Consider the following 14,871-nt stretch of genomic DNA (forward strand, 5'->3'; position numbering starts at 1 on the left):
AAGATGGGGCACTGTTTGGCTATCATGCTCAAAAGACTGTTGGCATATTTTAAAGGATGAACACTCACTCTCAAGGAAGGACTTAGCCACCAAGAGAACAGATCTAACCCTTTCAACATGGCGACACAGTGGAGTTCACCAATTATACAATGGGGAACAAACAACAGGAATTCTCAATTTATCATTGCAGTTTAAAACTCAGACATCAAAAACAATATCCCCAAAACATTCAGTGGATGGTATAATCCCTTATCACCTGCACAGAACAAGCACATGCATTTTAACCTTTTAGTGAAAGCAACTTCATACAATCTGTTCTTCACAAGGAATCAAAATGGGCTCAATAAGAAACTGTGTAGAGGCCGGGCACAGTGGCTCACGCCTGTAATCCCAGCACTTTGGGAGGCCAAGGCGGGCAGATCACCTGAGGTCGGGAATTCGAAACCAGCCTGACCAACATGGAGAAACCCCGTCTCTACTAAAAATACAAAATTAGCCAGGCGTGGTGGCACATGCCTATAATCCCAACTACTAGGGAGGCTGAGGCAGGAGAATCACTTGAACCTGGGAGGCGGAGGTTGAGGTGAGCCAAGATCATGCCATTGCACTCCAGCCTGGGCAACAAGAGCAAAACTCCGTCTCAAAAAAAAGAAACAGTAGAATATGAAAACCTTCTCCCATAGTATTACAGCCCATTTATAATCTACAGGAAAGGGAATTCTCAAAATAGCCTATTCTTGAACTGTCAGAAATATCTTTACTTTGAAAGTTTTTTTTAAGCCTGAACTGAACTGATAGTCTCTGAAAAATGGCCATCACCCATCTTCACAGACTCCAGTCAGGGGAGGTGCTCTCCTATACTCTTTTATCAGCACCAAATGTGGTCATCTTGACCTTCAAATCCATCACAAGGGCCCTGTCAGAGAAACAAATGGCAGGCCTAGAGCTCAACCTTATCAAGTTTCACCGAGTTGGCACAGAATATAAAGTAGGAGAAGGCTGATATGGAACCAAATCCCTGCACCCAAATGTTCCAGTCATCCCTGGAAAAAAAAAAAAAATAGCAATGCATAATTTTCTTTCCTCTAGGTTTTCATCAGAGGTATTTTGTAGGTTACTTGGAGCTTCTTGAAAAGAAAGACTGAAGTCATTGTAGCTGCATATGAATTTCATCACATCCTTGTCACAGGATGTTGGACTAACAGAAGAGGAACTTGTGAAATATACTCACCCCAGTGCTAAGATTACCACTATTAACACAGCCAGCCAGACAAGGGTTAAAGTATGTAATTCCATCTGATCCACAGACTGGCTCATACTCGTGTATTTTACAACCACAATTAACGTTGCAGCTTCCTGTCAGATTCCTATGGGGCATGGTGAGAGAAGGTCTAAGAGAGAAGAGAAGCAGATCATGAGCAACACTTACCAAAATAAAACTCATAGGAAAGGTCTTGAAATTAATAATTTGTCCATTTTAGAGAAAATATTCTTTCCATTGAATCAAAGCCATGATACCCGAAGTAGTCATCCTCAACAATTATTTTTGTGACTTAAAAACAAAACATAAAGAAAAATGTTTCAACTTTCTGGTACTACAGATTCAATGCTTTTTATCAAATTACTGCCCCACATCCATTTCACCCTCCCTCTTGGTGCTATGAACCTGGTCTCAACATCTGGGCTCTGCAATTCTAACCCTAATATAACTACTCACTTACTGTAGGCACCAGGCTCTACATCTTAACAAATCTGTACGTCAATTTCTTTATAAAATGGAGGAAATACTTTTTAGTATTGAATCAATAACATCACTGTGAGCACATGATCACAGTTAAAATCCACCTATCCCAGTTATTAATATACGTTCCTTTGACCAAAAACTTGTATTCTAGAATAAATTATCAAAGAAAAGCATGGGGCTCTAGACAATCAAAATGAAGTATTTTCAAAGATGATTAGGAATCACATTGCTAGTTTGATTTAAACAACCAGAGAATAAAGATTAAGCCGTTCTTCACTCAGGATTGCCCAGGTGTGGATCCACAATCAAATATTGTGGGTTTCTTTTCTTGAGATCATGGTGTCTGATACAAAGAAATGATACCATACGAAAAGTTTGAAGAAAATAAATTCAGGCAACAAATATACAGGGAAGGAAAGGCAGGTAAGGATATAGGCCTGGGGAGAGGAGTGTAAACAAACAGCGGTGGAAGAGCAGAGGAGCACCTGGGGGATCCACAGGAGAAGGAAAGGGGCTCTGTACTGCTCGTACCCCATGACGGCTTTTGCTTTTGTGACCACCAGTTTTGTGTATCACTGATAAAATGTTGTTCCCAAGACTATATGAGTTAGCAACAGCAGATCCTTCATCCAACCAACCATTTGTCCATTATCTACCCATTTAACAAATATTTTGGAATGTCTGTTATGTACCAGGTCTTATCTTTTTTTAAATAGATTTAGAGGGGGTAAAAGTACAATTTTGTCATGTGGATATATTGTGTAGTAGTGAAGTTTGGGCTTTTAGTGAACCCATCACCTGACTAATGTACATTGTACTCAATAGGTAATTTCTCGCCCCTCAACTCCCTCCCTCGCCACCAAGACTTATCTTTTTTTTTTTTTTTTTTTTTTTTTTGAAAAGGAGTCTCACTCTGTCGCCCAGGCTGGAGTGCAGTAGCGCGATCTCCGCTCACTGCACCTTCCGCCTCCTGGGTTCAAGCAATTCGCCTGCCTCAGGATCCCGAGTAGCCGAGATTACAGGCGCCCAACACCACGCCCAGCTAATTTTTGTATTTTTAGTAGAGACGGGGCTTTACCATGTTGGCCAAGCTGGTCTGGAACTCCTAACCTCGTGATCCACCCACCTTGGCCTCCCAAAGTACTAGGATTACAGGCGTGAGCCACCATGCCTTGCCAAGACTTATCTCTAATGACGATGCTAGTACTACTTACACAGTAGCATAGCCCATCCCAACCATGCGTGTTAATTGGTGTTTGTTCAAAAGTTTGTTCAAAGGTTTTTCTCCTGTGGCCTCTTTCCAACTTTGATAATGAGTCCTTAAATTTTAATGGGGGAAACAAATTCAAAACAATATTAAAGTCTTATCAAGAAATCCTAACAATGCAAAAAGCAAATAAATTCTGTTTTTCATTCATGTCACTCCACAGAAAAAAATTATCACAAGACTCTAATAATCATTACATTCACAAACTCCTAGTGTCATATCATCTTAAAGTTTGTATATACCTAAAAAAAATATTATTCTAGACTAGTGAGTCTCCACTGAGTCAATTTTGCCCCCCCAGGGGACCTTTGGCAACGTCAGGAGACAATTTGGTTCTCACAGCTGAGGGGGAGCTACTGGTATCTAATGGGCCACCAGTTCCTACTGAGGTAGAAGATCAGCGGGGTCTGCTTTCTGAGCCCTGGTCACAACCCTGCTGATCAAAACAGGATGTAGCAAAGAAACTGGCCAAAACCAGGAGAACCAAGATGGCAACCAAAGCGACCTCTAGTTGCCTTCATGGCTCATTACATGCTAATTATAATACATTTGCATAAGACACGCCCACCAGCACCATGGCAGTTTATAAATGATGCCATGGCAAATGGCCCAAAAGTTACCTTATATGGTTCTGCGAACTCTCTGCCCCTTTTCCAGAAAGTTTGTGAATAACCTTGCCCCTTATTTTGTATATAATTAAGAGTGGGTATAAATACAGCCAGCCAGCAATCCACAAGTGCTTCTCTGGGCTCTATGAAGGAGCCATTTTGCTGTACACTGCTGCTCTAATAAACTTGCTTTCTTTCACTGCCAGCTTGCTCTTGAATTCTTTCCTGTGCAAAGCCAAGAACTCCCCCTAGCTGAGACCCAATTTTGAGGTTTTGCCTGCATAACTACAACGCACAGGAAGGCCCCCACCACCTCCCATAATAAGGAATTATCTGGCCTAAATGTCAATAGTGCTGAGGATGAGACGCTCTGTTCTAAACAACTTTCACACTGTTCAAGGAGGCAAAAAGCTTTCCTGAGTGTAGGAAACAAGCACAGTCCCAGGTCACCCTGGGGTATGTTTGCTTTTCTTAGGAGATCATGGTGTCTGATACAAATAAATGCTGCAAAATGAAAGGCTCTAAGAAAATCAATACATGCAACAAATATAAATAGCAATGAAAGGAAGTGGGCATTCATGAAAAAGTTATTAGGAGAGAAGGTGATCACGGTACACACACAAAAAGCTGGTGACATGGTTCATCCTTTACACTGTGCTGAAAATCATTTTTAAAAATAATGATGTCCTGTCTGATTGTCATTCACTCACCAGAAAACATACTGGATTCTAATAATAGCACAAATGTTTAAACCTGAGTAACACTAAGCAATCTCTCATTAGCCCGAAGTGAGATTAGCATCATGAGATCACAAAATGCACAAGGGCTACTTACTGAAGGCTGCTCTCATCCTTGTGCAAAAGGACTGTACAGCACCTTCCCAACAAACAAAAAGCATTTCTGGCAAGACATAAAATGCACAAGGGCTTCTTACTGAAGGTAGTCCTCCAAATAAGAGGATCATGTTAACTCAAGAATCAATGTAAATGTTAATTTTGAGTGAGGCACGGGGCCTCGATAGCAATACTTTATAACTGGGTGGTCCACAATGTAAGCCTGAGAGTCACACATTTCATCTTACTATAAAAATCATGGAATTACAGAGCTAGAGAGATGGAGGGATCTCTGAGATTATCTGGCAAATTTGCTAACTTTAAAGAATGGGAAACTATAAGAGGTACCATGGCAAGCCCCACAATCATTGAGGCCTCAAGAAAACCAGCCCTGGGGAGGCAGCAAAAGAGAAAACAAGTAAAAACAACAACCTTGTTGTCCAATCTTTGTTAAAGCAATCACTCAGGGATCGATGCTTATGTAAAGTAATATATAACAGCAAGACAGATGATTGTTAAACATAATTCAAACACTTTCTTCTATAGGGTCATTATAGCTAAGTATGTAAGAACACAGTGGCCCTCAAAAATCACATTCACACCACAGCAATTGTGTCCCATCACCCTACCCCAAGACCTAAAGAACACTTGAACTTCCCCATCTAAATATACTTGTACTACATACTTCTACTGGTCTCTATAAATCAAAGAGAAGTCCCCCTTTTTAAGGGACTTCTGCCTCCTTTTGAGTTCCTCTCTATTAAAAGATGTGACAAGTAGAAATCCATACATACTATGCTCATGCCACGTGGACTAAAAGAGCATGATTCACACAGCAAAAAAAAAAAAAAAAAGAGAGAGAGAGAGAAAACCTCTTTAGCAAAATATACTAATAAACTAGAACAGTATCTTTCTCATAATTTCTTAATCTTCATCAATTTATCTCAGTCTTGAAGAAGACTTCAATGAGAATGTTTCTTTTCAATGCCACTTAAATTTTTGGCTTCATATTAGAACCCTTCCTTGTCTATACAGAGCTATGCAACTTCAGGTTTATAAATATTATCATCATCATCATCATCATCATTATCATTTAAAACTAACATCAGCAGAACCCTATTTTTATTCCATGTATTGCACCCTGAGATCTCAACATAAGTTGTCTCATTCATTCCCCATGAGAATCGTCATTATTATTGCCATGCTTCCATCTTTCAGACGAAGAAATTGAGGATTTGAGAGGATAGGCACTGCCAAAGTCACACAGCTAGTAAGGGTCAGAAATGGATTTAAACCCAATTTTATCTTTCACCACAGTGTGCATCTGTAAGCCCCAACACCGGCAGGGAAGCTTTGTGTAACTGTCCCTAGTTTTACTCCTCTAGCACAGGTCTTCTGGGTGGCTTATTTTGCTTTCTTCTTCCTGGAGAAAGCTCTAATGCAGTTTTTCTGGCACTCTGCTTTCAGTGTTCCTAAGTGTGAGTCGGAAAGAGCTGGGTTCGATTTCATATCCACAATTCACAAGTGCTGTGAATTTCAGATTTTATATTTGTAAAACAGATATCAAAATGTCAGTATCACACGGTTGTTGTGGGGGATTAGGCAGGTGAATGTATGGCCAGTGTCCAGCATTGTGCCTGGGACGTAACACACGCTAAGATATTGGTGTGCTATCTTTCCGCACTTAACAGAAGCATGAATGAATAGCAGTAACACAATCACAAACGTGAGGCGTGCAAAAGGTTACCATGACATTTTTCCTTTCAAAAAGGATAAAGTAGTTTTTAAATTTACTCTTACAGAGAATGGTGGGAAAAGAACTAGATGGAGATCTAGTTTCAGGCCTGCCATTTAGTAGCTATGTGACCTTGGGCCAAATCTTTTCATCTATGGCTATTAAATACCCCTCCTGACCACACAAAGGAGAGTAAGATTAATCAACAAAGTGCAGTATGTGATAGCATATGTGCTAGCATAGGTTTAGAAGAGGACTATATTCAAGGAAATTGTGATTACTGCATCTAATTGTTATTTTTATCATTAAAGCTCCCTTCAGCTTTGTAGACAACAAATTTAAACCAGGTATAACTTGAAGCTTACATGTAATAACCCACAATGTGTACAAACTATCTCTTTAAGTCCAAAATCATTTCAAATAAAATAATATGTCACTTATATGGCTTTTCAAAATATCCTTATTTATTATTAAAGTAATACATACTTATTGTAGAAATTTTTTAAAATACACAAAGACAAAAAAATTAAACTCATGCATAGTGCTAACACCCAGAGATATCCACTTTTAATGCTTTTAGTATATTTTGTTCTGGTGTTTTTTCAATGTACGTATAGATTAACATTAATAACATATTGCTACCAAGATTGTATGTAAAGTTTTAAATTCTATTTTATCTCCTCCTAACATTACATTATATTGTTAATATGTTAATATAACATATTTTAACATATATATAATTTTAACATACATATAATCATAATATAATATAACACAACATATGTTAATATAAGGGTATAGAAAGGTAAACTTCGTCCTAAATTTAATGATACTCACAGGCATTTTTGAAATAAAAACTTATCATGTTTTAAGGGTATATATCTTAAAACATGATACCTTGCAGACTTCATGTTGATTTGTTTAGCTCTTGGTTACAAAATTTCAAACTTGGCAGAAAGAAAATTTGCTTATACTTTTTATCCCCCTGATACTCCTAAAACGAAGTAAAACAAATGTTGTTTGTGTCTCCAAATAGAGCCAAAAAAAAAGATGAACTCATATATTTACATCTAGAAATGAACTCTAAGACTATAAATAAAAGGAGCTGGGATAATCCAAAAACATGTATATCTATGCTCTTTTCAGCAAACTTCTTTTCCCTCTAATTCTCAGAAACTTCCGTTAAAATTAGTAATATCTACAATAAATGATTTTGAATGGTGCTAAAATATTTAAACAATAGAGAAAAAACTCTTAAGTAGATTAAGCTACCCATGAGACACAGGCAAGGAGATGAATGGTTTGAATGATACAATTGGAGGATTTAGGAAGGACATGGCCAGAAATGCCAGTCAACTGGGAGGGCTGGTCAACTATCTAAAGACACCATGTTGTCCTATGGTAAAATTAAGTGTGGTGAAGAGGAAGCTGAGTTGTGCATGTGGCAAAGGTCTGAATTAACAGACTGTATTTATTTAATTTCTATAGTCTGAATACGATGGGGCAATAAAGCTATATTCAGAGAAGATACTTTAGGGAAATATTTTGGAGCTGGGTGGGACTGAGTGAATCATCCTGTCCAACAGTCTCGGCCAAGAGCAGAAAACTGAGAAAACTCTTCCTGGTCATTTGGTAGCTCAAGAATCACCCCTGGAAAAAGAATCACACCCTGAGCTCAGTAGCTCAAGTCACAAACCCAGATAATATAATAGATTTTGCTTTAAGTTCAAAAAGATGGTAATTGATAAATGAAAGATAGTCGTTGACAGTAAGTAAGTACTAAGTGATTTATCAGCACATAGCACTGGTTAAAAAGTCTTTACACAGACATCAGACTTAACCCCATTTAAAAAAATTATTTGAAGAAAAGGCAGAGTGAGGGGCAATAACTCACATTACACAATGGATTTATGTAAAGCATCACTTAACCAAAGTTTTCGTGGTCAATGCCAGCTCTTTTGGGTCCAAAGTGATTTGGACACACCTGTATGAAGTACAGTCTGGCAGCCACAGAGAGGAAGCAAAACACATTTCTTAATTAAAACTGGAGGAAAATTGTGGGTGCTAGGAACGTAATTATGTGAGTTGGAAATGGGCCAGGATTTTGCTAGAGCTCTCACGATCTTTCAAAATGAAAACTCATCATATTTTTAAGTCTGAAGTTTCTATTTTATTTTATGGTGGTTAGAATACCTAACATGAAATCTACCTTCTTAACAAAGTTTTAAGTGTACAATACAGTATTGTTGACTCTAGACATGATGTTGAACACCAGATCCCTAGAGCTTATTCATCTTGCTTGATTGAAACTATATGGCTCCTGATTAGTAACAACCCATTTCCCAATACCCCCAGCCTTGATGACCACCATTCTAACTCTTTGAGTCCATGAATTTGACTCTTTTAGATACCTCATGTAAGTGAAATCTGTGACCAGCTTTTTTCACTCAGCATGATGTCCTCAAGGTTCATCTATGTTGTTGCATATTGCAGAATTTCCTTCTTTTTTAAGGCTGAATAGTGTTCCATTGTATGTATATAGTCATGTGTCACTTAATGACAGGGACACATTCTGAGAAATGCATCATCAGGTGATTTCATCACTGTACAAATGTCATAGAATGCACTTACACAAACCTAAGTGGTCTAGCCTACTATACTCCTAGGCTATACAGTATAGACTATTGCTCCTGGGCTACAAACCTGTACAGCATGTTTGTGTACTGAATACCGTAGGCAATTACAACACAATGGCAAGGAGTTGTGTGTCTAAACATAGGAAAAGTACAATAAAAATAAAGTATAAGGCCAGGCGTAGTGGCTCACAACTGTAATCCCAGCACTTTGGGAGGCCGAGGCGGGTGGATCACAAGGTCAGGAGATCAAGACCATCCTGGCTAACACAGTGAAACCCCGTCTCTGCTAAAAATACAAAAAAATTAGCTGGGCGTGGTGGCAGGCGCCTGTAATCTCAGCTACTTGGGAGGCTGAGGCAGGAGAATGGCATGAACCTGGGAGGCGGAGCTTGCAGTGAGCTGAGATCGTGCCACTGCACTCCAGCATGGGCGACACAGTGAGACTCCGTCTCAAAAAATAAAAAAGTATAAAAATAAAAAATGATACACCTGTATAGGGCATTTATCATGAATGGAGCTTGCAGGACTGGAAGTTGCTCTGGGTGAGTGAGTGAGTGAGTGAGTGAGTGGTGAGTGAATGTGAAGGCCTAGGACATGACTGTGCACTGCTGTAGTCTTCATAAACACTGTACACTTAGGCTACACTAAACCCATTAAAAACCACTGTTGTTTCTTCAATAATAAACTAACCTTAGCTTACCATAATTTTTTTACTTAATACACTTTGTAATTATTTTTTAGCTTTTTGACTCTTTTGTAATAGCACTTAGCTTAAAGCACACATTGAAATGTGGTGCAAAAGTATTTTTTCTTCATATCCTTATTCTATAAACTGTTTTCTTTTTTTGCCGTTTTAAACTTTTTCTTAAAAACTATGACACAAACACACACATTAGCCTACACCTACACAGGGTCAGGATCATCAGTATCACTGTCTCCCACCCCTACATCTTGTCTCAAGATCTTCAGGGACCATAACATGCATGGAGCTGTCATCTCCTAAGATAACAATGCCTTCTTTCGGAATACCTCCTGAAGGACCTGCTGGAGGCTGTTTCCCAGTTGACTTTTTTAATAAGTAGAAAGAGTATGCATTAAAATAATGATTAAAAGTATAGTATAGTAAATGCATAAACCAATAACACAGGTGCTTATTATCAAGTACTATGTACTCTACACAACTAGATGTGCTGTACTATTGCAGGACTGCCAGCATAGTAGGTTTCATTACACCAGCATCACTCCAAACTCGTGACCAACGCATTGCTCTTCGACCTTATGACTACAATATCATTAGGCAATAGGAATTTTTCAGCTCCATTACAATCTTACAGGATGACCATTGTATATGTGGCCCATCATTGACTGAAACGTTGTTATGTGATGCATGAACATACCACATTTTCTTTGTCCATTCACCTGTCTATGGACATTTAAGTTGCTTCCATATCTTGGCTATTAAATCTGAATTTTCTAAGAAAACCACTAATAACACATCAGGTTCATTCTACAGAAAGACTGTGATTCCATTTTGGCTTCACAGGAAAAGCTCATTCTCCAAAAACATCCCAACCCCATCTCAGGCACTTAGGTGACTCATGAGTACTTGATACTAATCAAAGATGGGTCAGTCATTAAGTCCTTTTAATGTTAGAAAATTCACCATGCCCGTAAACCTGAAGCCCTTCACATAAACTTTAATGAATGGAACTGCCTTATATAGCATGCTTTCTTCTTTGTATTTTTTTCTTCTGTCAGAATAGTGTAATAATCAAAAGTATTGCAGCATTGCATCCAGAATCAAAGAAACCTAATTTCAAACCCTAGCTCAGCCATTTTCTAGCTGTGTGACTTCAAGCAAGTTATTTAACCTCTCTGAGAATTTATCCTCATTAATAAGGAGAAAAATATCATTAAATAGTTATTTATCAATTGCTTACAATTTATGCATTTTATCCCATTTTATCCTCCCTATAATCCTAAGAGATGAGTACTATAATTGATCACATCTTAATGTTGAAGAAATTGAGGCACAGAAAGGTTAAAGAATTGGCCAAGTATCTTACTCAATCCTCACATCAGTCCAACTAGATAGATACTATCTGTAGTCTCACCTTAAAGATGTAGAAACCAAGCCCAGAAAAGTCAAATAATTTGCCCATACCCAGACAGCCAGTATGTGGCAAGGCTCAGGTGAAAATCTAGACTGGCTGATGTGAGAGCCACAGAACAAATGCTGTAGGCATGCACAGCATGTAGCATGATACCTGTAACTCAGCTGCTTTGAAATATCAGAAAACCATGCAGTATTGAGAAGTAGATACATCCCCAATAGCTCATTCAGCAAGAAGGTTGTTTGTGCATGCAGGTGCATACATGCATGAAATACACAATTTAAAACAGCACCTCAGTGAGGTGTTCAGAAAGAATGCAAACTCTGACATAAATCATCTAGATCTGATTCAGCTCCACTCCTTATTAACTGATGAGTTTGTATAAATCACTTAATTTCTAAGCCTCAGGTTCTTTAACTAAAACATAGATAATAATATAAACAGTAGAGGGATGTTGTAAGCATAAGACATGTGTAAGTGCCAATCACACTGAATCAAACATGTACCTTACAAAGACTCCTCTCTTCTCTGCCACTCCCTTTGTCTTTCTCTTTATTGACTTGAAAGGGAAAAAAGCCACATGCAAGTCTTAAAATCATGCAGAACAAGGAACAGTTTTTACTAGGCAGGCAAGCCACATACTGTTGAGCAGGTTGTACACTGCACAAGGGCACGCAGACAAAGGAGCAAAGCTGAAATGTAGCTCACACCCTGCTTGGAGAAAGGATTCCATTTTTGTTCACACAAAGGTGTCTGCTACTCTAAAAGTGGCACGCCTATACAGCTGCACCACCCAGTAGTGTTTTCATTAACTCATTCTAGACTATATTCCTAGGACTTGGGAAACCAGAAAAATTCTCCATGGAAACTGAGTTATTCTTTTGCTACAATTTATAAACTTCCTTTAAAGTCAGACTGCAAATACTAAAACAATTGGGTCCTTGCAGCAGCTTCCAGCACTCTTAATCAGGTTACTTGTTCTAGATTGAATACAACTAAGTGAGAAAAGGTGTACCATAATTCATGGATTAGATAATAAAGATGTAAATTTTCGTCTAGTTCATAACAGTTGCAGCCTCACTATATGAGTAATATCCCTGAGCAGAGATAGGTGTGAGACATTCATTCATCTATTAAAGAAGAAAATGGAATTGTTCTGCATGATCCAGAAGGGAAGGGAGAAGAGATAAGAAACTAACTTTTTTCAGCATAGACAAAGTGCTAGATTCTGTGCTAGGAAATATGAGAACCTTCCTTATATCATCCTCATTATCAAAACTACAAATATTTGTTTAAAATATTCACATGATTTAAACTAAACGTTGCCAGGCGTGGTGGCTCACATCTGTAATCCCAGCACTTTGGGAGGCTGAGGCAGGAGGATCACCTGAGGTCAGGAGTTCAAGACCAGCCTGGCAAACATGGTGAAACTCCATCTCTACTAAAAAATACAAAAATTAGCCAGGCATGTTGGCGGGACCTGTAATCTCAGCTACTCAGGAGGCTGAGGCAGGGAGAATTGCTTGAACCCAGGGGGCGGAGGTTGCAGTGAGCCAAGATTGTGACACTGCACTTTAGCCTGGATGACAGAGTGAGATTCCATCTCAAAAATAAAAAGTAAAAAAAATGAAAGGTTGAGGATGAGAGAAAGAGACATTGACTTCTCTTTTTTTTTTTTTAACCCTTCCGCGCTATTTTAATGTTTTCAACCAAATGTATGAGCAATTATGCTGGTAACCAGGAGAGATGAACTTTAATTGTGCTTGTAACCAGGAGAGATTGACCAATTTTATATATGAGAAACCCAAGACTCAACAATGTTATGTAATTCTTTTGCAAGGTCACACAGTTAGGAAATGATGGAGCCAGTACTTGCCTTTGAAAACAATACTGTGTTGGACAAATGAGTTTGAGGGGATGGAAGAAAGAAGTTCAGAAAGTTCATTCTTCATAACCTCATCTGTAACTAACATGGGCTACTAGGTTGTCTGCTAAGAAAAACAAGACCAGGGTACGATAAAGGACTTGAAGAAATGGGTTTAAAAATAAAAACAGGGCCACCATCAGGGGCACGAGAAAGAAAGCTGACTGGGACGAAGTAAATGGATTGCTCAGCAAAGATGAGGGCCTGCTAAAATTGGAACTCATAAATTTGTAATGGAGCCAATCAGCACATTATATAATTTTTTCCCAGTAGTGCTGGGCAAGCCCAGCAGCAGTTGATTCAGGATGGATGAGGTAGGCGTGGTGGTAAGCAGGGGCTTTAAGAGTCTTGAGGAAATTTGCTGTTTAAAAGCAGGTGAGACATGGACTGTGCCTTCCGTTCCCTTCTGAGAACACACTTGAAATAAAAGCAGAGTAGGGTTAAAAGGAAAGCATGACACCAAACTTCACAAAAATGGCAAGTAGATAGGCATGGGTTTATGTGAGACAGGCAGAGGCCGCCTTGGAGAAAGAGGAGCCAGCCTGCCCGATCGAATCTCCACGGCTTCTGAGTTCAAAGTGAGCAGACGTGACAGAAGGCAAAAATGAGATGTGGAGAAAAAACTGTGAGCCTCCCTGGAGATCTAAGGAAGAGAAAATTGTATCAGTGAGCCCTTCCATTCTCATTTATCCATTGCCTCCCATCTCCAATTTACGGCCCAGAAATTCATCAGGAAGTGCTTCTTTAAGGAACCTGGAAGAAATTTCAAAAGCTAAACTTCTACTCTAGATGTTGAGAACTCTGAATAGAATCCCCTCATTCTTGTATTTGAGGTAGAGGGAGAGGAAAGACACCATCTGAGATATGCTAGGCTGAGTATTGTCACCTGCAAAGCCCAGAATAAACAAACAGAAAAACTGATTCTTTAAAACAAAATGATAAAATGCAAAGCATAAAAACAAAGTTAAAAAAAAGATTCTAATTATATGTGCAGAGAGATCTGAGAAGACATTACTCCATGAAACAACACCAGAATGCTATGAAAAGGGAACACTCAGAATACAGCAAAGAAAAAAATCCTCAAAATAAAAAATGTACATAAAGATAGAAAACGAGGCTTAAAAAAAATCTCTAATAGCAAAAGACAAAAGCATGCAATATGAGAGAATAAACTAAACACACAGGCAACCAGTCCATACGTTCCAACATCTGACTAACAAGAGTACTAGAGAACACAGGGAAAAGAGAAAACAAGTTTAAAAAAAAAAAGGCGTGTTGCATTAAAAGGGTCAGAAAGTGCCTAGTACAATGAATGAACAAAGCCCTGTGCCGAGGCATTCATTCATTCGTTCATTCATTCATTCACACAACAAATATCATACATGTTTTAGATGGTGAGGATGCAACTGTTATATAGATAGCTGGGCGGGACATGGTGGCTTATGCCTGTAATCCCAACTACTCGGGAGGCTGAGGCAGGAGAATCACTTGAACCCGGGAGGTGGAGGTTGCAGTGAGCCGAGACCGTGCCACTGCACTCCTGCCTGGGCAACAGAGCGAGATTCTGTTTCAAAAAAGAAAATTTTATATATACATATATATACAGATCTACGAACAGTGCCCAAGGAGCTCATATTTTAGACAGAGGGGACAAAAGCAAAGCAAATCATTAAATGAGATAATTTCACATAATGTTAAGAGCCATGAGGAAACTAAGGAGAAATAATGTAATCAAGAGTGGGGGGACAGCGGGCTCCCCTAGATTGGGCAGAGATGGAAAGCCTCTCTGAGAAGGTGGCATTGGGATTATAAGAAGGATCCAGCCATGACAAAATCTGAGGGTAAAGCATTCCTTAATGAAATTTCATAACACCTTGAAAAAAAGTATTCTGAAAACTTCCAAATAAAGTTAGCTACAGAGAAATGAGAACTAAGGCTGAAATTACATTTCTTATCAGCAACAGAACATGCTAGATGACAAAGCAATGGTTTCAAAGTCCTCAGAAAGAT

General features: G+C 38.8%; 1 protein-coding gene across 1 annotated transcript in view; it reads right to left on the reverse strand.

The window, feature by feature from the left end:
- The window catches only part of SLCO5A1 (solute carrier organic anion transporter family member 5A1), a 162,077-nt gene that overhangs the window by 13,942 nt on the left and 133,264 nt on the right, over positions 1-14,871 (reverse strand). Inside the window, exon 7 of the mRNA XM_054498563.2 lies at positions 1,232-1,391. Coding sequence (XP_054354538.2) covers positions 1,232-1,391 — 160 coding nt within the window. The remainder of the gene's footprint in view (positions 1-1,231; positions 1,392-14,871) is intronic.

The sequence above is a fragment of the Pongo pygmaeus genome, chromosome 7, assembly GCF_028885625.2.
Source record: "Pongo pygmaeus isolate AG05252 chromosome 7, NHGRI_mPonPyg2-v2.0_pri, whole genome shotgun sequence".
NCBI classification, from domain to species: Eukaryota; Metazoa; Chordata; class Mammalia; order Primates; family Hominidae; genus Pongo; species Pongo pygmaeus.